General features: G+C 40.3%; 1 protein-coding gene across 1 annotated transcript in view; it reads left to right on the top strand.

Moving 5' to 3' along the window:
• Window positions 1-8,073, top strand: part of ABCA9 (ATP binding cassette subfamily A member 9) — a 43,140-nt gene extending 35,067 nt beyond the window's left edge. Inside the window, exons 28-38 of the mRNA XM_040989401.1 lie at window positions 542-662; window positions 1,303-1,420; window positions 2,054-2,145; window positions 4,023-4,183; window positions 4,523-4,598; window positions 4,672-4,766; window positions 5,419-5,538; window positions 5,701-5,841; window positions 6,604-6,683; window positions 7,562-7,617; window positions 7,721-8,073. Of these exons, the coding sequence (XP_040845335.1) occupies window positions 542-662; window positions 1,303-1,420; window positions 2,054-2,145; window positions 4,023-4,183; window positions 4,523-4,598; window positions 4,672-4,766; window positions 5,419-5,538; window positions 5,701-5,841; window positions 6,604-6,683; window positions 7,562-7,617; window positions 7,721-7,819 (1,159 nt within the window). The 3' untranslated portion in view covers window positions 7,820-8,073. The remainder of the gene's footprint in view (window positions 1-541; window positions 663-1,302; window positions 1,421-2,053; window positions 2,146-4,022; window positions 4,184-4,522; window positions 4,599-4,671; window positions 4,767-5,418; window positions 5,539-5,700; window positions 5,842-6,603; window positions 6,684-7,561; window positions 7,618-7,720) is intronic.
• Window positions 8,074-26,901: the final 18,828 nt, after the last annotated feature.

The raw sequence follows: 26,901 nt of genomic DNA, 5'->3' as shown, positions 1-26,901 counted from the left end.
AGAAAGTAATATGCAGTAAGTAGGTTCTTTAAAATAATAGGTAAAGGCAGATAAGCAATTGGGTAAAGGTAGCCAGTCCAGGAAGTATACAGCCTGAACAACAGGACAGATGTTGAGTGAAATGCCCTTTTCCTGTAGACATGAGAGGCAGCTAGAATAAATCTGAAGGCTTACACCACACTAAGGAAAATGAAATTGGAGCTAGACATTGGAAGGTCTTGAAATAGAGAAACACTAGGAGGCTTTTATATATTACACATAGGGAAATCAAGACCAAATTGTGCCTTGAACAGCTGGTCTAGAGCACAAAAAAAAATGCATCAAGCCGAAATCTAATATTGATGGTAGCATATGAGAGTGATAAGGTGGCACCCATGTTTTAGGAAACCAACTTAAAGGTGCTAATCCGTTGTGGCAAGAGTGAGAAAAATAGGAATGAACAGTGATCAATGGTAAGAGGATGAAGGAAAGGACAAGATGGGTAACAGTGAGGGAGGAGTGAAACAGGAAACCCCACATTGCTATTCTGCTTTGGTTTTAGAATTTCTCCGCAAAGAAACAAAGTTCTTCCAAACCCAGAAGACCCTGAAGGGGAGGATGAAGCTGTTCAGCTGGAAAGAATGAGAGCAGCAAATGCTGTGACTCTGCCAGATGCTGACGAGGTAGGAATTACCAAAAACATTCATCAGATAGTTGTGTCTGTCATGTAAGTGAACAAATGTCTAAGTTGAACTTAGAAAACCGGGTTAGGGTCTTTCATCCATACCCATATAGTTTATTACTTGACTCAATGAATATACCATATCCACAGAGCATACACACACACACACACACACACACACACACACACCACTATAGGAACTAACTAGTTAACTTATTTAACCACGGTCAGATTTGGTACATGCAACTAAACATTACAAAGGCTAAATAATCTTTTGAGTTTCATAACTCAAGGCTTACTTCATACACTTCAGAGAGGACAGCTCCTCTAAGGCATATGTGATTTTCACTCATGTGTATGAATATGAATGTGTGGTTGTGTCTTAGCAGATCTGTTGGTTCAATGCCTGTCTCTAATACTCTTTGACAAAGGGCAGCACAGGTGCACAAGTAAAGGCCTGTGGTGCACACGCCCCTTCTGAGCAGGAATATAAAGTGGGAGAGCTTGCCTGAAAATGGAAGTTCTCGGGGTAGGATTGGTTGAGTCATGTGTTTGTGTAGAGAAAAGTGTATTCAGAAATAAATATGGGACACTCTCTCAAGCAAGGCTAATACCCTGTCACCATTTGCTTGTCCTTACAGACACTAGTCATTGCTGCCAGCTGCCTGCGGAAGGAATATGCAGGCGGAAAGAAACACTGCCTTTCCAGAAAGAAGAAAACAGTTGCCACAAGAAATGTCTCTTTCTGTGTCAAGAGAGGTCAGAAACAATTGTTCCTTAGCAGAGAAATCTTGACTCCAGAAACTGAGATGTTTCCAAGTGTACAGGAATATCTGAATCTGATGCTATTGGTTAAAAAAAAAAGGCAACAAGGCCAAGCCTGCACCTGCCCAGAGGAGACTCCCCTATTCTTATGACAAGGTCTTCTCTTTATGGAGGAGTGAACTCATTTTCTGTTAAAGCAAATGCAGGAATAGGGTGGCAGAAGAGGCTGTCTTTTTGCTGGGCAGGACGGTGAGGTTTAGTAACATAATTTCACAACAGACAAGGACTGCCCTCACGGGAACTGCCTGAAGCGTAGATGCCCCTTTCTTCATGCCTAACAAATAGCGTGTTTTGAGGAAGTGTGTCAGGTTTTGAAATCAAAATTTATCTCAAATTCTGCCTAAGTCATTTAGCGACTGCAGGACTTTGGGCAAATAATTTGTCCTTTAAAAATTCAGCTTCCTCATCTATAAACTAAAGGTAGATGTAACACTTGGGTTTTTGTGTGAAGAACAATGGAAATAATGTGCAGAGCATATTTCATATGGTACCTGACAATTTTTATCATTCTTCCTTTATTCTTGTGGTAATTATTCATGCATCTCTGAGCAAGCCTGTTTCTTCCAGGTGAAATTATAGGGCTATTAGGTCATAACGGCGCAGGTAAAAGTACAACTATAAAGATGATGACTGGAGACACAAAACCGACTGCGGGCCAGGTGAGTAAACCACAGGATACCATCACTGACACTGCCAGGAGGGAAGCTGGTCATGAATACTGACAGCAATCTTAAATTGTTGACCCTCAATCGTTAGCATTTATGCACTGAATGAAGAGAATTAGCTAAATGTTTTTTCTACCCTTAGTTCAATATTATCTATACGTCTTATACAGATTAAGCCTCTTATTGAATGAAAAGCGGAGACACCAAAAGGACATATGTATACCTCGAAGCCAGGTGTTTTTTTTTTCTTTGTTGACTTATATATCTCAAAAACTTATTCGGCTTCCTGCAGCATCAAAACAGAAATTAATGTCTGTAACTGCAGAGCTGCAAGCCTTCATGTTCAACAGCTGCTCTCTGTTTGTGTGTTGTCATTGAAGGTCATGTATTACCTGTAGAACAATAAGTCATTAGTAAACAAACTTCGTATGTCTTTCCAGAGAATATATGTGATACAAACTTTCTCTCTTCTTTTTTAAAACTCTCTGTTTTTTCATGATACAGCTCTTTAGGCACAGAGATTTCCCTTTCCACTCCTTTCTAATCCTTCCCCTAGCGCTGTTTTCCCCTATATTATAACAATATTTTAGTCCCTCAACTATGGTCACAAATTCATCATTCTTCTATGTAATTGTATCCTGACATTGTAGGTATAGAGAATGGTATGAAGGCCAACATTCTAGTGTCAAGATATACTTACTAGTTTTATAATTATTCAGATATATCCTGTGCTAGTATTCTTGGTATTCTTGTGTCACAAGATGCTAGGCTACTGGTGAAAGATTCAGGACTTGTTTAAAAAAAAAACAATAAAGATTACAGAAATGAAAAAAAGTAACAATTACCTAAACTTCAAAGCAAAACCAGAATAATGTCTGAGTATACAGGAGCACAGAGGCTAGTACATGGCACATTTGCTCATCTTTATCATATATTGAGTACTTTGCGAGGCATAGCAGTTTTTATTACATAATCCAACACTTTCCAATCTTGGTATTAAGATGTTTGGGGCTGGCTAGAAGTTATACTGTATATGGGACAATATTATCATTGTTCCTGAGGGCTATCAATTTGTTGCCTCTAGCATCCACCCCTTCAGATAGACACACAAATTGTGACAAGCAAGTGTATCTCTGGGCATTGCTAAATGTGTCCTGGCAGGATTATGTTTTTCTGAAAATCACTACGATATTTTTAAACAGACCTCTCTCTTTCAAAGATTTATTTCTTAGATGCTCAGTTACTCAAACGTCAGAATCACAGAGAGAGAAGGAGAGACAGAAAGAGACCATGCATCTATTCATTCCCTCCCCTCAGTGGCTCTCAGGAACTCCATCCTGTTCTCGTGTTTGGGTAGCAGAAACTCAGAGGCCAGCCCTGATACATGACCAGATAGAAACCTGGATGGGAAGTAGAGTGGCTGGGATTCAAGCTGGCACTCTGCTGTAGGCTGCCAGCAGCACCACAGCACCACAACACCAACCCTGTGAATAGACCTTCAAATGATAACAATTTATCATGAAAGAAATAGGATTCTTAGCAAGTGTCTGTCTCTTCGAACATCAGATCTGGGGATGGAGTTGAACAGAAGACAATGAAATGAATAAGCTTAAACTCAACTAGGGTGATGGAATTGGTAATAAAATCAAAATCACAATGCAGGCATATAACAATGTAAAATATTTGCCTCTTAAATTGTTATGTTTTCATCATCTTGTACCCAGAGCTGATTACTCATTTAATTTTATATTATTTATTGCAATACATGAAGAAAATAATACCACTTAAGTGTGTAGGCATATTCATATATATATATATATATATACACATGTCATCTTGGACACATTCTGAGAATGAATTCTTTTGTGCAGGTGATTTTGAAAGGGAGCAGCAGAGGGGAGCCCCTGGGGTTCCTGGGGTACTGCCCACAGGAGAATGCACTCTGGCCCAGCTTGACAGTTCAGGAGCACCTGGAGGTGTACGCTGCTGTGAAAGGACTGAAGAAAAGAGACATGGCACTCAGCATGACACGGTACGGCCTAGGGAAACATGCATGCTCTGCACGGGCTTCCAGGTAACGGTGATGTGCTGGTGGGAGAAGACTGGTCTAAAGCTCAGATGAGTGTGGTTGTTTCTCTTACTTTAAGCCCAAGAAAAAGAAGTTTGTTGATTATTCTTACTACGAAAAAAAAAGTGAAAATAAATACGTGATGAACAATACAGTTCATGAAGTGTCATAGGTAGTCTGCAATTTATGACCACTTGGCTGTTGTGAAGATTCTCACGTAGAAGCTGTTCTACTCTGATTTGCTTTGTCTCACGCATTATCCAGGGGTAACGTGGTAAGGTGGATTGACTCTGTTCCCTTCAGGTTGGTGGTTGCGCTCAAGCTGCAGGACCAGCAGAAGGCTCCTGTCAAAACCTTACCCGAGGGAGCAAAGAGAAAGGTAGGGGCAGCACCTGGTGCTACTCCGTGCAGCCCCCAGGCAGGTGCATGATGCACTGTTCCTCTTGTTGCAGCTGTGCTTCCTGTTGAGCATCCTTGGGGGCCCATCAGTAGTACTTCTGGATGAGCCCTCAACCGGCATGGACCCCGAGGGGCAGCAGCAGATGTGGTGAGGAAACATCCTGGCAAATACCTCTGATTTTATTGATCTGTGACAGCTGATCTCTCAATTATTTTTTATTTAGAAAGAGATCACCTCTTGACAGGAGTAGCAACAGTAAAGCAGAAGGTAATATAATTTTTATTTCATAGCCAACCATTGTTTTATTGAAGAGAGAAAGATATTCTTCCAACAAAATACCCATTTTAAAGAATGATTTGTTTTCTTCTTAGAAGTTCTGAGTATTCATGGCACATATTCAAAGAAATCTGTTAGCAAGCTTCAAATCTGAAAATCACCTGATATTCAGTTTCTCTGTAGGAAAAAGGATACTCCCAAGTCCTTAAAATATTCTTTGGGTATTTAAATTTCTTTTCTGAAATGCTATTTTGTACTTTTTTGTTAGAAATTGTAATTATCAACATTTTAATGCATTCTTTCTTTCTGAAACCTGACACTTATCTAAGCAAAATTTTACCCAGTGTAATTCTCTGTGTTCAGTCCATGTTTAGTTATTTCCATTTCTGTCATTCCTACAAATTTATTTCTTTACATAAGCTGAATTCACTACTTGCTTCCAATGTTTCAAAGAGAACTTCCTCTAAAATCCCCACTGGCCCTTTTGCCCTGTAGTTAGCAAGTTCCTTTGACCTAACTTTAGGCAGGCGATCCAAGCCACCTTTAGAAACACAGAGGGAGGCGCTCTCCTGACCACCCACTACATGGCAGAGGCCGAGGCCGTGTGTGACCGAGTGGCCATCATGGTGTCTGGCAGGCTGAGGTGAGTGTCGCGGGCTCTAGCTTCTATTCCCCATACAAAGGACATTTCCCCTACAAAGTTAAATTCTATGAGAACTTCCCCTGGCTCTTCTCTTGAGCTCCCCAAACTAAATGCTGCTGGCATTAGACTTGTACCACTTGTTCATTCCCCTCCTTTCTCCAGATGCATTGGCTCAATCCAACACCTGAAAAGCAAATTTGGCAAAGATTATCTACTAGAAATGAAAGTGAAAACCCTCACCCAAGTGGAACACCTGCATGAAGAAATTCTGAGGCTTTTCCCCCAGGCTGCTCGTCAGGAAAGGTAAATACAGATGCTGTTTGGTGTTATCTTGGTGTTTGGTTTGTTCCTCTGCTATGGTTATAAAGGAAAATTAAACTTCATCTTCACATTATTTTCGTTGGTTTTTTTTTTAACTTTGGCAATTATGAATAATTACTGGAAGAGGGTTTGGTCCCAAGAGTTACTCCTGAAGAAAAAGAAGAAAGCAAAATGCTGATTTGGGAGCTGCTTGTAAAAGCTCAAGCGTGGGTGATCTGCAGTGGGTCAGACACTGACATAGGCATGTCCCAGTGTCTTTCCAGAGAGGGAAGCCGGCCCTACTCATGGACCTCTCCTGCATGAAGTCCAGGCTGCAATCCAACTATTGGGCATCACTCACAGAGCAGTGGATGGTGCCTCTTGGCATTTTTATCATTATTAGAAACAGCAGTTGGGGCTCACGTAGATTAGATAAAACCAAATAACTGGAAATGGAACAGAAACTAAGCCAAGGTTTTATCATTTACATTATGTTTATTTCCCTTTCCAATAAGAAAGATATGTATTAGGCTTCTTCCGTGCTAGAGTTTTGGGAACTACTGATTTCCACCCCTGTGCCTCCCAATCCTCTCGGTAAATTGACTTCATGTTGGTAAGGCATGTTGACACTGTGGCTGGCTCCATCACTTTATGGACATGGTATACTTCCACTGTTGACCAGACTGTTGGTCTTTGTGGACATGTACCCATCAGGGACTGTGACTTTGACACCTGGTATTCAGCCTTACCCACTTCTCTTCACAGATACTCCTCCCTCCTGGTCTATAAGTTGCCTGTTGAGGATGTGCAACCTCTGTCCCAGGCTTTCTTCAAGTTAGAGACGGGTAAGAGTGGCTGTTCACAGAGACTTCCAGGTGATCCTCTCAGGACATTCCTCTTCACAGTTCATGAGAAAGTCCTAAGGCAGCCTCACTTCTTCAAATTCAGAAGTCCATCTTTCTCACATGGCTAGAAACTAGCAGCCAGTCCAGAAGCTGTGGCCCTCAGTAGTAACACCCCCATCATGGAGAGGATGCCTCAGCTGTCTGATAATTGCTCTCCAGGTCTTTCATTTCTGTTCATTATTGTCTTCATGTATCCACATGTTTACAGTCTCAATTATTTCCAAATTCATTAGATATAGTGCTTAATATTGAGTAGTTCAAGAAATTTTTATCTACCAAGCGATTATTTATGAGCGGACAAAGCACAGAGCGATAACCCAAGGTTAGAAATGCACTTTTTAAATCATTCTAGAGTCCAAAGAGGCGAAAAAAAAAAAAAAGAAGCAGTGAGAGGAGGAGGCTGCCATGCTTCCTCTGTCCCTTCCGCTCTGCCTGCCGTTGGTGCAAATCACAACGAGACATCCCATTAGTTAGCTTCTTGCGTAGAGGGTAAGGCAGGGAAGAACTCAGGCATATGCAGAGGGGCATTTGGTCATTTTCAGCACTGGGGGAACCATCTCTTAGCCCTTCTCACATGGATCTCCAGGAAACTCTAATGTGTCTGGGTCTTCTGGCATCTCTGCCGAAACACTGAGAAAGCTAAACTGTGTTTCCGTTTTGTGATGTGACTCTATGGTATATTTGCTTCCCCATACGTAGCCCAAGAATCATTATTACAATGTCTTATATTTGAAACCTACTTGCATGTACTTTTTGAACATGATGTAGTAAAACTCCAAGAATTAAAAATAAAAAATGAGTTCTTCACCTTTTTGCAGTTAAACAGAGCTTCGACCTGGAGGAGTACAGCCTCTCGCAGTCTACCCTGGAGCAGGTGGGTCCCAGCCAGTGTGCAGGACTCAGGCACACTCGTTGCACTGGTTTGGAACCACAGGAGGCAGTGCCCCACCCCTGTCCATCTGCTTCCTTGCTTGCAGGTTTTCCTGGAGCTCTCCAAGGAGCAGGAGTTGGAAGCCTTCGACGAAGAGCTTGATCCCTCAGTGACTTGGAAGCTCCTCCCCCAGGAAGAACCTTAAAACCACAAATACTCCGTGCATCTATTAAAGTTTGTGACTCTTTAAGGCACTATTTTATAGCATGAATGTGTTTTATCTGTTTCTGATGAACAATGCTTTTCAAACTCATGTGCAAATTTTCAGTCTTGAGTTTGCTTATAGTGAGACCACAGGGTAAAAGCAAAGAGAGCAGTGTTGCAGGGGCCTGACCAGAAAGCCCGGCCATAGATGTGCATACCACAAAATTCAAAATTCAAAATAAAAATTTTTTAAAATCTCATGGCTTATACACTAGTTGGTTTAAAGATTCTTTTATTAAAGAACTACTTATGTATCTTAGGATGATGCCAGGATTGCTTTGTTTTCCTTCTCTGAACATCAAATCATTGAATCTTTGAAAATCTATCAAGTAGGAACTAAGATAGAATATTAATTTTTTGAGAAAATGGAGTTAGTTGATTCTACCTTAACACAGTATTTGTTTCTTGTAATTTTTTTAAATTGTATTTCTTTTTATTATTATCGTTTTATGATACAGTTCCATAGACCCTGGGGTTTCCCTTATCTCCTCCCCAATTCCCTACCCTTTCACTGAGTTCCACATATCATTATTATAGTATAGTTCTTCATACACAGTCGTATGTCCATCACTGAGGGCATGGACAATGGCAGGGAGTCCAGCATCCTGTTGTTAAGATACAGTAAACAGTTTCATTGGGAGTTTATCTTTGTCTGGAAGTAGAGATGTATACTGCATTGTATCCTCACATCTGGATATGATAGTCTCCATTACACAGTTACTATACATCCCCTTAAGTGAAAAGCCACAAAACAAAACCAACAACAGAAAGAAAAATAAGAAACTTACAATGCCATGAAGCTAAATGGCATGCCACTAAATGACTAATGTGTTACTGCAGAAATGAAAAAGAAAATAAAGAATCTTCTTAAAGAAAATGATGCCACTGTATAATCTATGAGTCATTGAAAAATTTAATGAGAAAAACGTGTTTTTGAAGAGGTGAAACTAATAAAAAAAATCAAAACCCATGCGATACAGTTTCTACTGGACTTTGTTAGTGAAATGTGTCTCCTATAGGCAACAAATAGATGGGTTTCATTTTTTAATCCAGTCTACTAATCTGTGATGTTTGATTGATGAGTTTAAGCCATTTACTTTCAGAGTTGATATGAATGGGTGGTAATTTGGTCCCGTCATTTTAGGAATAGGTTGTTCTTTGGTTTAGTCTTCTGCTTTTATTTTACTGGGATGTTCTTCACATTTGCCTTTTTTTTTGGTGGGTGCTACTCCTTTTCTCTCTCAAGAGAATATCTTAAGGATCATTTGTAGGGCAGGTTTGAAAGAGGCATATTCTTTGAACTTTTCTTTACTGTAGAAGAATTTTATTTCACTTCCAAGGACAAAGGAAAATATTGCTGGGTACGTTATCCTGGGCCAACAATTTTTTGCTTTTAGAATCCGGAATATGCCACTCCATTCTCTTCTGGCCTGTAGGGTTTCCTGTGAGAAATCTCCTGTGAGTTTAATTGGCATTCCTTGATTTTTTTTTTCAAGTGCATATTTTAGGATCTGGTCCACCTTCACTGAATTTACTTTCCTGTCACTTTTTAGACTTTACAATGTAGAGTTCAAGTTTTGTGTGTTGTGATGATAAAGGAACTTTGCAACCTGTTTAAAAAATGCATTAACAATTTGAATTATCATGTTGATGAACATTGAAATCAGGTATATTACATGCAAGTTGGAAGCATATTTCTGATTCATACATTATCTTATGCTGCAAGATTCTACTCTTATTTAAAGCAGTCAACTTCACAGGTTGTAAGTTCAGTGTCCTAAGTGGTATCCCTGTAAATAACTTAAAATCAACACAATATCCTGCACACTGTTATTTAGGTGAGTTTTGTTGTTATTACTACTATTATTGTGACTAACTAATTGAGCACAAATTCAAAGGAGGCTGCATAAAGACCTTTACTTTGCTGTAAAGTTTTTAGAAAAATTAGACATAGCCTTAAACCTGTGAGAAGACTAATCTGAGACCTTGGGCAACAAACCTTAGATTTCTCATTTTTGAAAAGGAAGTGTGGTGGCATAGCACAATAATCCTCAGCCTATAGTGCCAGCATTCCATTTGACCACCAGATTTGTGATCAGGCTGCTCTGCTAAGGGCATAGAAAAGCCTCAGCAGAATAAGTCCTTGGGCCCCCGCATCCACATGGAGCCTCAGAAGCCGGCTCCTGGCTTCAACTCAGCCCACTTCAAGTTGTTGAGGCTATTTGGGGAGCAAACCAGCAGAAGAAAAATCTTTCTCTTTGTCTCTCTTAGTCTCTCTGTAACTCTGTCTTTCAAGTAACAACAAATTAATATTTTTTAAAAATGATATGTGTTATTATTGGCTCTACTGAATCAAAAGCCTAGGCAAGTAGTAACTTTCTTGTTATAAATGTTTTTTTTTCATTTTGATTTATTGAGATATATACATAGAAACTTAAAGTTATACAGTGAAGAAGTTGGTATAAAATGTTTCTAAAGATTTATTTATTTTTATTCAAAGTCAGATAGACGGAAAGGAGGAGAGACAGAGAGGAAGATCTTCTGTCCATTGACTCACTCCTCAAGCAGCCACAGTGGTTGGAGCTGAGCTGATCTAAAGCCAGGAGCCCAGAGCCTCTTCTGAATCCCAAGGTTTGGGGCCATCCTCAGTTGCTCCCCCTGGCCACAAGCAGGGAGCTGGGTGGGAAGCAGGGCCACTGGGATCAGAACTGGCACCCATGTGGGATCCTAGCACTTTGAGGGCGAGGACTTTAGCCTTGGGCTACTGCACCAGGCGCAGTGTACATTTTTCACTGTATCCTCAGTCCTGTCTTTGATCACAATCCAATCCAGAATACTATGTCTTAGAATGAGTCTATCCTTTCTCATAAATATTTACTTTTTATGTGGAAGTCAGAGTTTCAGCAAGAGAGAGAGAGGGAGAAATCTTCCATCTGCTGCTTCACTGCCCAAATGGCCACCATGGCTGGAGCTGAGCTAGTCTAAACCAAAGAGCCTGAAGCTTCTCCAGTTCCTCCATGTGGATGCAGGGCCCAGGGATTTGAGCTCACCTTCTGCCCAACCTCATTAGGAGTTGGATCCAAAGTGGAGCAGCTGGGACTCAAACCGGTGCCCTAATGCCATGCTGGCACTGTAGCAGGAGGTTTAACAGGACAGCACAACACGGGTCTCCCTCTCATCTAACAAAAATACCCCAACTTGAATATACAAAGTTATACTGAGTGAAATTTTTGGAGTATTTGATGGTAAGGGTGGTTTATTCTGTGGGTTTCACAAAAGAAAACGTTAAAACAATTGTAAATAATTTTACTGATATTAGGTGTGCTTTTTTCTTCCATAAAATAAATGTTAGTCTTTGAAACAGTGGCAAGGAAACACTGTGCTGTATGCTGCAGAATACCAAGCCTTTACCTTGTAGGTGTCAGTGGCACTCCCGGCCTCAGTGTGACAATTCAAAACACATCCAGGCATTTCCCAAGTCACCCCCATTGCACTGAGATCCATGTATTCTTTAGACCAACTGCTAAACAAGCCTGTCGAGACCAGATTTATTAGACCAGCTGCTAAATAACCTTGTCACGTCAAGGCCCAGTTTACCAAGATGCAAATTCATGGCAGTGTATCACTTTAATGTTTATTTCTTCTCTTGAGAGCACTGAGTCAACCTATGAAAAGCTTGTTTGCTCAGACCAAATCTAGTCCATGAGCAAAGGCAGTTGTTTCTGATCAATAATAATTGGACAGTGGAATAACTTTTGCATTAAGTCCGTGCCTCTCTTGATGTCTTTTGGAGAGCACCGGCCTCAAGAGTCTGTAAATTATTTATGTGAGGGAAAATGAAGACCTCAACAAACTGTGTGTGGCATCCGCAGAGCCTGTGACGAAGGCTGGTGAAAACAGCATGAAGTCTCTCTTCCGAATGGCAGCTCTCCACCAGTTTTAGCAGGAAAAAAAAAAAAAGCTTTTTGAGTGCATTGCAAGGAAAGGTTAATGTTGAGGCAGACTCATCTCTTCACATGGAAAAACAGTCTTTACTCTGACTCCTTATCTGGTAGTACGTATTAGCTACAAACACAAAATTGTCCTGGAGTCTGAACATGAATTGTAGTGTCTGCTTGTCTATTTACAGATTCTGTACCTTGTTCATACAGGACACAGAGAACTTTATCCTCTGTGTATTTATCTTTTGAAAACACATCATACTACTCAGCCATTAAAAAGAACTAAATTCTAGCATTTGCAACCACATGATCCCAACTAGAGACCATTACATTTGGTAAAACAAGTCAATCCCCAAAGGATAAATATTATATGTTCTTTCTGATATAAAGCAGCCTTCATCCAAAATACAGGACCAATAGCCTGTTCGGTACTGTTTTTGCTACATCTCAGAAGGTTTCATATTTTTGTTCTTATTTTCATGCATTCAGAAAAGTTTTGTCTGACTTATTAATTCCCTTATTGACAAAAGGTCATACAATAGCATCATTTACTTCAGGAAAGTCTTTGATTTTCTTTTTCAATTCTTCAGCAATACATTGGTCATTAAGTAGCATGTTCTTTCGCTTTATGTTATTGCAAATGTTCTGTTTTTCTCTGTTATTGATTTTGTTTCATGGCATTTTATTTAAGGGGATGTATAGTAACTGTGTAGTGGAGACTATCACATACAGACGTGAAAATGCAATGCAGTGTGAATCTCTACTCCAAATGAAAGATGGACTCCCAATGAAACTGTTGGCTGTATCCTCATAATAAGAGGTTGGACACTCTGCCATTGTCTGTGCCTGCGATGTGAGGATACATTTAAATAGCAGAATGATCAATTTATGACTGATTGTGAAGTCTATACTATTGTAATGATATGGGGAAATAAGTGGGGGTGGGGATGTGGAAGGAATGGGAAATTCCAGAGCTTATGGAAATGTATCATGCATGGAATAATAAAAAGAAAAGAAAAATCATCATAGGATGAAACCAATGAAGTGTCTGCAAGCAAGTGTTGCACCTTAAAGCAACCCATAGGAGAAAGAAAGAAAAATACATTTATCTTCCAATCTGTAGTTCTGTTTTCTCAAAGCAACCAGGGAATTCACTCTCGTGTTTTTATAAAACAGTATCCTGCCCCTCCATGAACAAGCACAGGGACACATTCCATGCCTGATGGTTTGTTGTGAAGTAGGTCAGAAATTGAAGGCCAGCCTGGTATCCATAAGCCCTTGCATGTAGAACAAAAAGGCCAATGAACTGAGCTCATCCTAGGAGCATCGTCATGTTGTGAAGCTCTAAGGCAGCAAAAGTGAATAGGGCAGTACTGCCTGGGAGAACCACAGTGGCTTTCTACAGAAGGAGGAGTGAGAGGACACTGCTACCTCCTTACTAAAACAGGAGTTGCCAAGAGTGAATACTGTTAACCATGGTATGCAAACAGACTGGATGAAGTGGATCAGCACATATCAAATCCCATCAAATCACGGACTGTAGAAACTGACTTGACAGAAAACTTGCATAGTTTTTCAAAACGTAGAGACACTAAACTAGTAATCTTAAAATTTTTAAAAATAAGCCCATGCCCAAATTGCTTTGTTGACATTTAAGGAACAATTAATATCAGTCACCCTCAAATTCTTCTGAGAAATACAGAGGACACCACCTCCGTTCTGTATTGTGAGGCTAATGCCAGGTAAGGAGAAGGGGTGGAGGGAACCAGTCAGATTTCTCACAGTTCCAGGGGCTAGAAAACCCAGTGTCAACGTGCTGGTGTGTGGTAAGGGCCCTCTTGCTGTGTCAGGGCACACTGGGAAGCACCATGGCATATATAAAACATTAGGCTTGAGAAAGAAAAATTGCAGAGAGCTACATTCATTTTCTGACAACACTCTTTCAATGAGTAATCCATTTGCCTAAAGGCCTTATTCCTTCACAAGGAATGAAATCTCACAGCCTAGGCACCTGTTAAGCCCCAATGTCTCCCCCCCTCCTAATACTGATACATTGGCAAATAAATAACATAGCAGAGTGGGCAAACCCCAATGTCTACAAAGTGATGACAAATCCTGTAAAATGGACATTGCTCATCAGTGTTAAGGAGTGAAGTCCAGATACACACCAAAGCAAAAAGGAACCTCTCAAACACTTTACTAAAAGGAAAAAGCCACACTGGATGTGGCTCAATTCATATGAAGGATCTGAATGAAAAAGTAGAGACGGAAAGCAGGTTGGTGCTTGTCCAGGGTTAGGGAGAGGACTAGACAGAGAACAACTGCCTGTGGGTTCAGGGTTTCTATTGTTCATGGTTAAACTTTTTAAATTGCATCGTGACAACTGATGCACAACTCTTTGAATATAAAAATCTTTTAACTGTACACATTAAATAAATTAAGTATATGGTATATAAACTAGATCTCAATCAGCAACTTTACAAAGAATAACAGAAAGTAATTAAGTGAATTCTAGAAGCAGACTAAGATTTACATCCAAGATATGGGTCAGTCTCAGCAAAATCCTCTCCTCAGGCTATCGTTGTTTCAGCTAAAACCTGGCACTTGACTCTGGGAATACTACTCCAGTCTTCTCCAATGGTATTATTATTTCTTTTTTGACAAGGTTTATTTATTTTTATTTGAAAGGCAAAATTGTAGAGAGAAGGAGAGACAGAAAGAGGATCTTTCATCTGATGGTTCATTCCACAAAGTGTGGCAATGGCCAGAGCTGAGCCAATCCAGGAGCCAGGAGCGTATTCCATGTCTTCCACGTGGATGGCAGCGGCCCATACCATCATCTGCTGGCTTCCTCAGGTGTGTTAACAAGAAGGTGGATCAGAAGTGAGGAAACAGAGTGTGAACCAACATCTCAGTATGTATTTCAGACACTAGTGTTAACAGCCAAAAGCTCAGCCCACTACACCACACACGGGACACTATCATGGATTTTTTAATTGTATAAATTTTGCTTTTGATAATTTTTATTTTGTTGATTAAGGCGTGAAGGGTCACAGGCTAAAGGAAAGTAGGTGAGACCATTGTTTTTGACATTCTCTTTTTTCCTTCCCATATCTGGGGGTGGGGAGAGATAAGGGGAGAAGCCACGCCCAGCCTCCCAACCATCCCAGGGTCCCCGATGTGGGACATGCGCCAAGGGTCCTGCTCAAGTGGTTTTGATAATTCAGCAGTTCTGTATCGCTGTTTATCCTTCCACTCCAATCATGATGAAATCTCTCCAGAATCCACTGGCCGACATAGTCCACCTTAAAGACTCTGTTTGCCCAGGTATTCACTGCCCACTCTTGGCTGGGGTAGTTGGTTGATTTGTTCTGTCCCCCATCTGCTGTTATGGTACCAGGTGTCCTCTGCAGGATCTAGTGTACTGCAATATACTCCAGGTGCATCTAGAAATGCATACCTTCATCCGATACTCACTGTCAGGTACTGGATTCAGCCTGGAGAGACAGGCGCCCAGTCATAGCTTGTGTGTGCGCTGGCATGTGGTGGTCAGCCATGTTCCATGCTAAGAAGCCCAACCCAGGACTTCCATGTGGGCTGGTGTATCAGTCTGACACATAAAAATCTTCAGGTCTCTCCCCTCCAAATCACCAGGTCTCAGTCCCCTTGTTTACCTGCAAGTACAGTGGCCCTGTCATTGGGTGTCCCTCAGGATTCATTCCTCACCTACACATACAGTGGCCTTATCCATGGATGTCCCTAGGAGTAATTCCATACCCCAAGACCCCAGAGCTAGCCACCCGCTGGCCAGCGGGCAGATCCTAGCACCAGTTTGGGCTCTGGCTGCCCACAAGCCCAGGACCCTCCTCCCACCCAGTAGCAGTGGATGTGGAGCTGGGCTGGCAAGGGTACCCCCAGCCACAGCCATGAAGAAAGAAGACAAGAAGATGTAAATAGTTTGCTTTTTAAAAAATTTCAAAAGCAGATAAAAATTGTGAGTGAACACATTCATCATAAAATCCAGAATTCCTTTAGAGAGATGTTTTCTTTAAGCTCCTTGGTTTCTTAATGTTTAAGGATAGTGTTTTAAACTTTAGAACTTTCTGCATTCTTCTGGGGTGTGCAAAACAAACATTAGAAGTACCGAATCCTCTTTGTAAGATACTTCAAGAACAATACCTGGCACTTTTGAGCTGCGGGAGCTAGCTGGAAATTGATGAAACAAGGAGTTTGTTCCAGAATGATCACATGAATTCTGTGTTCAGCTGCCCAAAAGAATTGCAATTGTCACTGCCCTGCCGAAAACAGTTTAATTGGGAACTTTCAAAGCAACAAACAGTTCAAACCTAACACAAACGGGTTGCAGAGAACATGACACAATCCGAGCCACTTTCCTGGAAATAATGCCACCAGGAATAAAATAAGTTTGTAAGTCACTTTCCCCAGCTATCACAAAAGCAAGTTCACCTTTCCTAGTTTCTGTTTTACTTGTATTATACTGTTGTAAATAAATAAAGCTCCCTAAACTAAATGCCTGGCGTCTGTGGGTGAATTGTTTTCAAAAATAATGAATTCAATATTTTCAAATATCTGCAGATGTGTTTTGCAGCTAAAAGAGGAATTAATTTTTCTTTAATTTCACAACTGTTCTATTATAGTTAAAATGTGAACATGCTGACAAACCAGAAGCTTGCCATTGGATTGATTATGAGTCGTCGAAGTAAATATCTTGTGTGCATTTGACGTGGGAATGCGAGTATGAAAGCAATTACAAGACTGAAATGTAAATTAAGGAACAATGAGAATTAGATTGAATTGCACAGCAATTTGCAAGCATTGTGAATACACTTTCTCTAGCTCTCAGAATTTTCCTAATAATGTTTACAGAAGCCCTGTATTGTGCCTGCCTCCAGTTTTCAGATTTATATCTTTAAATGGAAGAGGCTTTCCTATCTTTGATACTTTGCACAATTTGTTAACTCAGATCAAGAAAGGTCTACTTTTTGTTACAACCATATTATCTCGAATGAAAAGGAAAATGAAAAGGTGTGTTCCCATCCCAATCGGCCCCAGGACAGCCACACTTTACCCAAGCTTTGGCTCTAGAAAATAAAATCCCCTTTCTCTCTCTCTCTCTCTCTCTCTCTCTCTCCTCTCTCTCTCTCTCTCGGATCTTTTCCCATAAATGGGGGGTACAGATAGCAGCTTCAGGCACAGACACGCCCACTCTATCCTCATGGGATTGTTCATGACGACAGCATGGGCCATTCTTGGCCAACGTGAATGAAAACGGAGGACATTTCCAGCAAGTACAGGGATTTAAGGGCCAAATGGCATAAGCCACTATCTAGCTGCTAACTGTATGTCTAAAATTGCTAAGACATTTTTATCAGCCATGCCCCTGATGATCTTCCCAGAAAACTAGTGTTCTTTCTTCAAAAGCTTTTTTTTTTTCAATCATACCAAGAAATCTGTTTTTCTCAGTTAAGGTCTTTCATGAACTCTAGTTGAGCAGTTTTTTTTTTCTTTATGAACATAGTTTTCAAGACAAGCCTGGCAAATTACACTTTTATAAAATATATTGATGAGGGCCACTGAACGATGTATTATCTAACTGAAATATTACACGCTGAACTATCTCCTTCAGGGCTGTGTATATTGCATTTCTCCGACAATGAAATGTGTGCATAGATGCTCTCATTGAGATTGCCCGAGTCATGGCACCCAGCTGTTTGGTCAAACAGCAATGTTTGTTTCTGTGAAGAGAGTTTTTAGATGAGATCTGTGTTCAACTTAGCAAAGCTATAGCCCATCATGCAGGAGTTCATTCACTGCGGAAGTTCTTCATGGTACAAACTGAGGATTCCCTAAGAAACAGGAATTGTCCTCAGAACTGCTACCTAGAAATTAGCTGGCGGCTTCATAGGACTTGAACTCAAGGGGACAAAACAGCTCTTACCAGAATTTTTAGCCTGTTATCTGACCTTACAGATTTTAAAATTCCCACCTAGTTCTTGAAAGTAAATCAGCCTCTCTCTCTCTCTCCCTCTCTCTTTCTCTCTCTCTCTCCCTCTCTCTCTAACACACACAGACACACACACCATTACACACACAACTATTTATATCTAACTGGCTAGCTAACTGGCTTTCACCTGTCTGGCTATCTTCCATCTAATCTCTCTCTATCTGTTGCCATATCTTAATGTCTATGAGTTGATTGATGCACATAAATATAGTTCTCTTCTCCTGGTTCTCTTTCTCTGTAAAACTCTGACAATACACTTACCAAAGTCTATGGCGCATCCTTTCTCCTTCCAGGTGTAACGAAAACTCCTTTTGCTGAGGATAAAAAAGCGCTAAGCTGTGATTCACTGCTTCTAGTACTGCTTTTCTATTCCATGGGCTTCCTTTGAGGAACTCCAGATATAAATTCACTTAATTTATCTCCATATCTCTACACTGGCAACTTCTACACCAGTATCATCCATCTGCAGAGAAACCATGTAAACACACGCACACGCACACATGCACACACACTCTCACAAATGAACAGCAGAAGTAGGGTTTGCAACACATTTTTGGAAAGTGTGGCTTTTCCTTGTCTCCCCTGGTTCCTCCCAGCAACAGAGTTCTGCACCTGCCAAGTGTTAAGTGGATTTGCAATCGCACATCACTGTTATCACTGCATACATTTTGTGGGCAATGCTTGCATTCTTATTCCGACAAGTTCAAGCACAACTCCAGCAGACGGTCAGCTGGACTATCTGGCATTGACTGTACCAGCAATGTCAGGACACACTTAAATTAAAGAATGATGGACTTAGGACTGTTTATGAAGGACTATACTATTGTAATAATATGGGGAAAATCAGTCTGGAGGTGAGGATTTGAGGACGGGATAAGGAAATCCCAGAACCTATGCAATTGCACCATAAAATTTAAAAATAATAAGAAAATTAAAATTTAAAAAGAATTCTTGGAAACAAATGAACTTTAGCCACCAACACTTGATGACTTCAAGCCAAACGGCCTCATTTTTGCTTGAAAGGCAATGTGTAATTCTATGGATGAAACAAAATAAACTCAGATTTCACAATAGCAGCTAAAACTTTTACTGCAGAAAAGCGGCCCTGCTGTGTTTTGGTTTTTCTTTTAATCCAGCAGACATTTTTGCAATGCTAACCGTGTAAGACTTAAGTTTCTCAGGTAATTTCTTCAGACAGCATAATACGATAATTTCTCCCCAGAGGATATGGTAGTGGGTTTTTCATTCCTTACTTAACAATCTGTAATGAGTTTTAGCTTTGAAAGCACACACAGCATCTATGTTTAAAATTATTAGATTAGTTTGAATTCTGAATAATTGTCCGTAAGTTACACAGACACATTCCTGGCATGCAAAGTCTAGTCAAAATGTTCCGTAGCAGAAAGCCCAAGACAAACGATTACCATTTGCCTGGTTAAGGAGGTGGGAAGATGCTTTTTGTTAAGCTTTGTTTCTCCCTTACAGCTAGCTTCCCTTCATCTGTTTCACTTTTGTTTCTTAAAGTAGATCATCTCCATTGGTGCATCAAATACATTATGCTAAGAAATGGGAAAGTGAGCTGCAAGTCTGCTTTAAAAGTCAACCATTCATCCTTAGCATGAACATATACTACATTAGAAGGAAATATTGGTATGTTCTAAAATAATGAGTTTTAGACTAACTTTTAAAATTAGATGAGTTTTCAAAAGTCTTAAACCATAATCAAAAACAAGACAACTACTTATTTTCTATTATATTTTCGTGTAGGTTTAGCGAAAGCTCTGAGGTTTCAAAATAACTATTTAGTGACCTATAATGGGATACATAGATTATGGCAGGAATAACCAGAAAATAATTTGTAAGAATACTATACTTAGAATAAGCTGACTTGACCTCTGATAGGAATACATGCATGAAAACATGAGAGGTTCAAGTACAAGACACTTCAAAAATTTCATGGAAATGTGTGTTGTAAAAAACTGTGCAGATTTTCATTCCATTGTCCATGAACATTTGAAAATATCCTTGTGCATTAATATACCATGAATTAATTAATACAACATGAAAATACGCAAGTATACTCATAAAACTCATGTTCTGGTATGAATTTTCATTTGCAGAAAGCAGTCGTTATTGCCAGCTGTCTACATAAGCTGTATGCAGACAAGAAGAAATGCTTTTCCTAAGGAAAGAAGAAAAGAGCCACGAGAAACATCTCCTTCTGTGTCAGAAAAGGTTGGACCCAGTAGCCCTTCTACTTTTGTCTCAAGAACCTCCTCCAACATTTAGCATCTGTAAACGGAAAATCTCAGTACTCTGAGAGTTATTTCTCGTGTGACTGCAGGCTGACTCTGTTTCTTATCCAACAAAAAGCAACTTCATTTGAATAAAGACGCAGTCCTTTTCAACACTAAATCCACAAGCTTTCTGTTTAAACTATGGAACCACAACTTTCCTCGTGATTAGTGTGAAAGATTGCCTAACGGCCAACACTGTTCAGCAGGGAAGTGAGTGGGGATGCGCCAGCACATTCACAAATCTTGGTCAGCATATCTAAGAGTCTATTTTTGCTGACTTCTGTCTCCATCCAACATAGCTGGTTTCTAAGCATAACTTTGACCCTCTTCCCGTTTCTGTGGCCTTAGACGAAGAACTGAAACTCGGAGCGTTTCTAACTGCTCTGAGTCAGTCGTCATGACAGTTGCACATAGAGCACACAGCTTAACACTTAGCACAATGTGAGACTGCTAAGAATGCTATCATTATTATTATACCTTTTTTGGGGAGTGAGGTTTTAGAATTATTAGGACATAATGGAGCTGATAAAAGCATATCTGTTAAGATAATAACTGGAGTCACCAAACCAAGTGCAGGGCAGGTAGGTGGACAAGGCTAACAGCTTATTGTTTAGCAATGCTTGGGTGACAACCTGAAAAATGTGTTACCCAGTAGTTGCTTAAAATAATCTATACAATGTATTAAAGAATAAATGGATGATGTGACGTTTGATATATGTCTACAGTGTGGAATAATTTAATCAGATTCATTAAAATGTATGGCTTCACATATTTGCCATTATTTCAACATTTAAAATTCACTCTTTTCACAAATTTGAAACAAGGTGTTGCATTACAAAGTTGTTGGAATCATAATGGTGTGTCGTGGACCACTGTGGTGTGTTCCCCCAGTGTCACTGAAGCTCTGTAATCTTGGGTCTATAGTTCCTTTTTTAACATCAAGCCTCTGCCCCAAATCTTTTGGGAACCACCCTTCTTCTCTCTATTCCTGTGAGCACGACCTTTTAGATTCAACATACTATGCAATCACGTGACACTGGCCTTTCTATGCCTTGTTTATTGCATTGAGGTTGAGTGCTTATTTCCTTCAGATTCATCAATGTTATCACAAATGACAGTGTTGTAGACTGAAGAGCATTCCATCATGAATAGAATCCTCACTTTTTATCCATTCATCTGGTGATGGACACTTAGGATAACCTCTATATCTGGAGTGTTATGATTAATTCTTCAGTGAGCATGGGGGTGCAACTATCTCTTGGATACACTGATTATCATTCCTTTGGGTAGCTACCCAGAAGTGGGACTACTGGATCACATGGTAGTTCTATTGTTAGTTTTCTGGACAACCTCCAAAATATTATCCGTAATGGACCCGCCAATTTGCCTTCCTCGTAACAGTACAAGGGATCCCTTTTTGTTCTATAACCTCACCAGTTCAGGCTGTTTGTTTTTGATAATAGCCATTATAACAGGGGTGAGGTGCCACCTCTTCTGGCTTTAACTCACATTTCCCTGATCACTTTGAAACAAGGGTCCACTGCCATCTCACACTGCTGTTGGTGTAGTCATCCTCCGAACAAAGTCTTTCTCCACAGACTGTAAGACTGAACTTTTCCCTGCAGGTGCAACTGACAGGGAGCAGCCGAAGGGACCCCCTGGGGTTCCTGGGACACTGTCCTCCTTTTTAGCTGCTTGTTGTTGTTGCCACATACTCTGTCACAAACTCACTGTATTCTGAAGGAGAGGACATTCCATTGTTTTAGATCAGGGGTGCACATTCACTTTAAACGTTGAATTTAAGCTATGCATTGTATTGTATTAAGTTTGTATTGCCTGTTACTCTATTGGCTCAGAGTATAGATCAAAAAGCAGACCGCCTATATAGTCATGAATAACCCCCTTCCTGTTTCCGGAGGAACACACTACAGAAGTCTCCCCAGGCATAGTTTCATTTTAAGTTTTTTCCTTCTCACCGCTCTGGCCAGTGTGGCGTTTGACTTAGAACTATTCCTTATACTGCTTACATTGTCACTCTCTTGATTCCAGAAGATTCTTTTGACTCCATTGATAGCATCTACAGGTCATAGCAATACAGTCTTCCTTGCACTTTCTGAGCTACACACCTGTGACACCACTCACACTCTCCCTAGAGCAAGCGTTGGGGTCATTGATCTGAGGTGTTGAGTTGTCTCTGTGCCTGTAATTGCCTTGCCAGTCTGAATCAACAGGAAGGGCTTTCAACCTGAAAGAGCCAGCTGCGATTACTTTTGGGGGGAAAAAAGGAAAAACAGAAAAGCCTTGTGACTTTCTGCTCCCTAGAGTCAATGATAGTTCTCTACAATCTTCTGATATTCACCTTGTAAATATGTCTACCTCCCCCTTCCTGCTGCCTTGCTGAGTCGACTGACGCATAGATTTGCATGTGGGTGAGGAAGTATTTCCAGCATTGCTTTCTCCCTTAAGTGCACATTTCAAAAACTGCGCAACATACACGCAGAGAGCTAGCTCATTCCCTGCGGATTTCATCAGGCACGGTCATTCAGCTGAGCTGTAAGATGCCCTGTGTCCATGAAAATCTCTTTTACTTCACTTACGATTTGCCTGTGTTGGCTATTTATTCCCTCAGTAAACCATCCAGATTCAAAATACAAGAATACAGGGGAAAGCTCACAGAAAAGCAGACTGAAAGTTAAGTCTGTTTGGGTGCAAAATCATTTCGAAATCTATGCATAATTTTTGAAGAGCAGATTTCCTATGACCTTGCTGAAAACCTTCTCATATTAAGGAATTTGTTTTTTCGCTGAAATAAACGTATGTTATAATTTTGCTCTCCGTGAATTTTTTGAAGTACCCCAAATACACCCCTAACATATGAAAAAATCCTTTTGCAGTTAAACAGAGCTTCGACCTGGAGGAGTACAGCCTCTCGCAGTCTACCCTGGAGCAGGTGGGTCACAGCCAGTGTGCAGGACTCACTCGTTGCACTGGTTTGGAACCACAGGAGGCAATGCCCCATCCCGGTCTATCTGCTTCCTTGCTTGCAGGTTTTCCTGGAGCTCTCCAAGGAGCAGGAGTTGGAAGCCTTCGACGAAGAGCTTGATCCCTCAGTGACTTGGAAGCTCCTCCCCCAGGAAGAGCCTTGGGACTGCAGTGTGCCCCATGCCCTGTCTAAGCTCATGGCTGTTTTTATTTTAAAGACATTTAGTTCTATAGCATTAATTGATATTTTCAGGAACTATATCATAAAAGTTGAGATGGTTCTCTGTTGGGTGAAGAGATGCATGCTGGCCAAGCAAGTGATGGTGCTCATCACTGGGTCAGCCTGCCCAGCACGGCCTCTGTGTCTCTGCAGGCCACCCTGGTTCCATTTGTGCATAGAATGTGGATTAAACACATTTGCTTCTGTACGATCAACTTTCAGAACATGACAAAGAGATTTGGGTTAAATGTTTTTAATGGAAACCTTCAGGGTCAGCGCTGTGGAATAGCGTGGGAGCCACCATCCTGCTCCCTGCTGACAGCTCAGGGAAAGCAGTGGAGGGCGGCCCACATTCCCGTGTCCCTGCGACCATGCTGGAGACCAGATGAGGCTTCAGGTCCCTGGCTTCACCCTGGCCCAGCGTGAACCAGAAAATGAAGGATCACTCTCACTCGCTCTCTCTCCTGTTTCTCTCTGTGTAATTCTGCTTTTAAAATAGGTCTTCAAAAAGAAAAACCTTTAAAATACATCTTTCTAAAGTAAACACATATTTACTCTCTGAAAATATAGTGCATTATAAAGTTAATTATTTTAATTACAATTAACTTTTAAAAATTATCTTAGTAGTTTTAAAAAGCAAATATTCAAGTATCATCATTCATAATAAATGATATCAATATATTTGATAGTATCTCTATGACAACTCTATGTTATACATATCATTTGAAAAACCAAAAACTTGCTACTAGAAATTTAGTGTACTTTGAAAATTTCTCTAAATCAGCTATGTTCCATTTTCATTGTGTTCTGAAATCTGTAACAGGTCATTCAGAGTAGAAAGTTGGAAAATGTGGTAAAGGCTCAAATAACTGATTGGGAATAAAATGGGAGAAAAACAAATGACAAAAATATAATTTTAACTTGCGTTTTTTGCTTCATATGTCTTATGTGGGGGGGGGTCCCGACTCAATGGCTTATTTACAAATTTTGTTTAAATATCATCAAAATAATTAAAATAATTTCTAATCCAGGCATGATGGATAGTATCGACTAAGTGTAGATGTAGAACCCAAGGCATTCACAACAGAATTGTCGGCCGGGCTAGTAGACAGTGTTCTGGATATTGATCCAATTATTGCTTTGTCTTGTCTTCCGAATGTACTGCCAACTCCAGTACTTCCTGTGACCTCCCCTTTTCCATCTTTAACCAAAAAGCAAGGCAATTAACATGGATGATAATATGTCTATCACTGTTTACCTGGATTTAAACTTTTCATCTAACTCACCTTTAATATTAAGCAGATAAATGTTGGGATTTGGAATCCCAATAAGTCTATATCTGAGCTGGCCTTTTTCTACATGTATATTTATGAATAGTATCCCAGAACCCCACTAAGTGATCCTATATTCTATTGCTCATAATGGAAGTGGGTCAGGCACTAAATTCTGCTTTTATACACTGGGGTACAAGACCTTTGTTTTTTGAGGGGAGCCAAAGGGGAGGGTTAGTACTGTGGTATGGTGAGGCAGGACTTTGCCTGCAGGACCTGCATTCAATGTGGGCACCAGTTCATGTCCCAGCTGCTCCACTTCTGATCCATTGTCTTCCCTATAGCCAACGAAGGCAGTGGAGGTTGGCTCAAGTTCTTGATTCCCTGCACCCATGTAGGAGATCTAAAGTAGGTTCCTGGTTCCCAGCTTTGGATCAGCTCAGCTCTGACTGTTAGAGCTGCTTGAGGAGTGAACCAGCTGATGGAGGATCTCTCTCTCTCTCTCTCTCTCTCTCTCTCTCTCTCCTCTCTGTTATTCTGCCTTTCAAATAAAAGTAAAATAAATCTTTTTAAAAAGTTGTGGGAAAGTGATCATAAAATATATAATAATGCAAATACTTTTTTAAAATCTATGCATAAATTTGCCATAATATTTTCCACAAATGCTGCTAAATCTGTATTTGGCAGAGGCTTCACCACATTCTGCCTTCAAAGATTACCATTAGGAAGAAGCTGTAGTCAAAAGTAAAGCTAGGATTGTTCCTATGCACTCTCCTACGGCATGTGGAAGTCCCAATTGAGTCTAAACTGTGCCAAGTACCCACCCCTCCAAAATGTTTCAAAGAGCCCTGTAAGCAATCCTTGACCCCTTAACATTTGCAGAGAAAAAGCAACCTAGCCAAGATTATACAATTGGTAATTTTCTGCCCAGTACTCAATCACATCCGGCCTGAAAGGCCATGTTCTTCCCACAATCTCAAACTGCCTTGGGCACGAATCCATGACTCAGTCCAGAAGGCAAGGGACAGAGAAGATGCAGATATGTATTCTGGGCATGTTCACAATTTACGGAGAAGTAAAATTACAGAAGACTCAAAGAGAACAGACTAATATATAACCAAATGTCATATGGCATGCTGTCTACAGAAAATTTAAAAGGATGCATTTTGATCTAATATTATTTGAAGAAGTCTTTTGTAAGTAGGAAAGATTTTCATCTCAAGTTTTAAGGAAATGTTAGATTCATGTGGAGAACAAAAAAGAACATTCTAAGTAAGGAAAATGTGAGAAACATCAGGTGCGTGGAGCAATTTGTCATTGATATTTGGATTGCTTCCCTGGGTGTATTACTAAACAAGAAATTATTCTTACATCAACTGAAGTTTTCATCCAAAGTATGAAAAAAATGCCTAGATTCATGTTATAATTCAATTAGTGCACTAAGCAAGAGTCATTCCTTAGTTATGTAGTTCTTGGAAAATGAACATAACCGAGTATTTCATGGCTACAGTTGGCTAGTGGAACGTCCCTCCCAAGGCAAGTGACTGAGAGATGAAGCCTGTGTGCCTTCTGGGCTAAAATACTGACACGATTCTTCAGTGTGGCAATGAGCTGAACTAGCAGCAGAAATAATGCAGTCAGTGGCAACATGGAACGAGACCTTAGAGCTAACCACCTGCCACACCCTCTGTGTCCCTGAACAACACATCTGTTCTGTGCCCACTTTAACTTCACATCCTGCTGAAATCCACACACATGGCCATTTTTGTTGTTTCTGTGTAACATTTGATTATCTAAATATGGTACAAATTATTCATCCATTCTGGCCAGCATAATAAACCTGCTGTACACATCCTCTTCTCCAGCTTTTGGTGGGTGTGTTGTTCAGAGTTCTCCAAAGTAACAAAACCAACAGGAAAGATATTCCATGCGAAATGATAGGTAATGGATGATGATAATGGTTACATAAGTAGGTGACAGATGACAAATGATGACAGTGGTTACACATAGATGGTAGATACAGATAGACAGATAGATAGATAGATACATAGATTAGATAGATTTGATACATAGATGATAGCTAGATTAGGTAGGATAAATAGATTAGATAGATGATAGATTAGATAGATAGATACATAGATAGATTAGATACAGATACATAGATACACAGATACATAGATTCATAGATGGATGATTTTACAGGAATAGATCATGCAAATGAATAGGCTACTATGACCCAAAACCTACTATCTGCAAGCTGAAAAAGTCATGATATAAATTGCAGTCC

This window comes from Ochotona curzoniae, unplaced genomic scaffold (assembly GCF_017591425.1).
Source record: "Ochotona curzoniae isolate NIBS_2020 unplaced genomic scaffold, NIBS_Ocur_1.0 contig_523, whole genome shotgun sequence".
Taxonomy (NCBI): Eukaryota; Metazoa; Chordata; class Mammalia; order Lagomorpha; family Ochotonidae; genus Ochotona; species Ochotona curzoniae.
The sequence above is the reverse complement of the archived record's forward strand: the minus strand, read 5'-3'. Positions and strand labels throughout refer to the sequence as shown.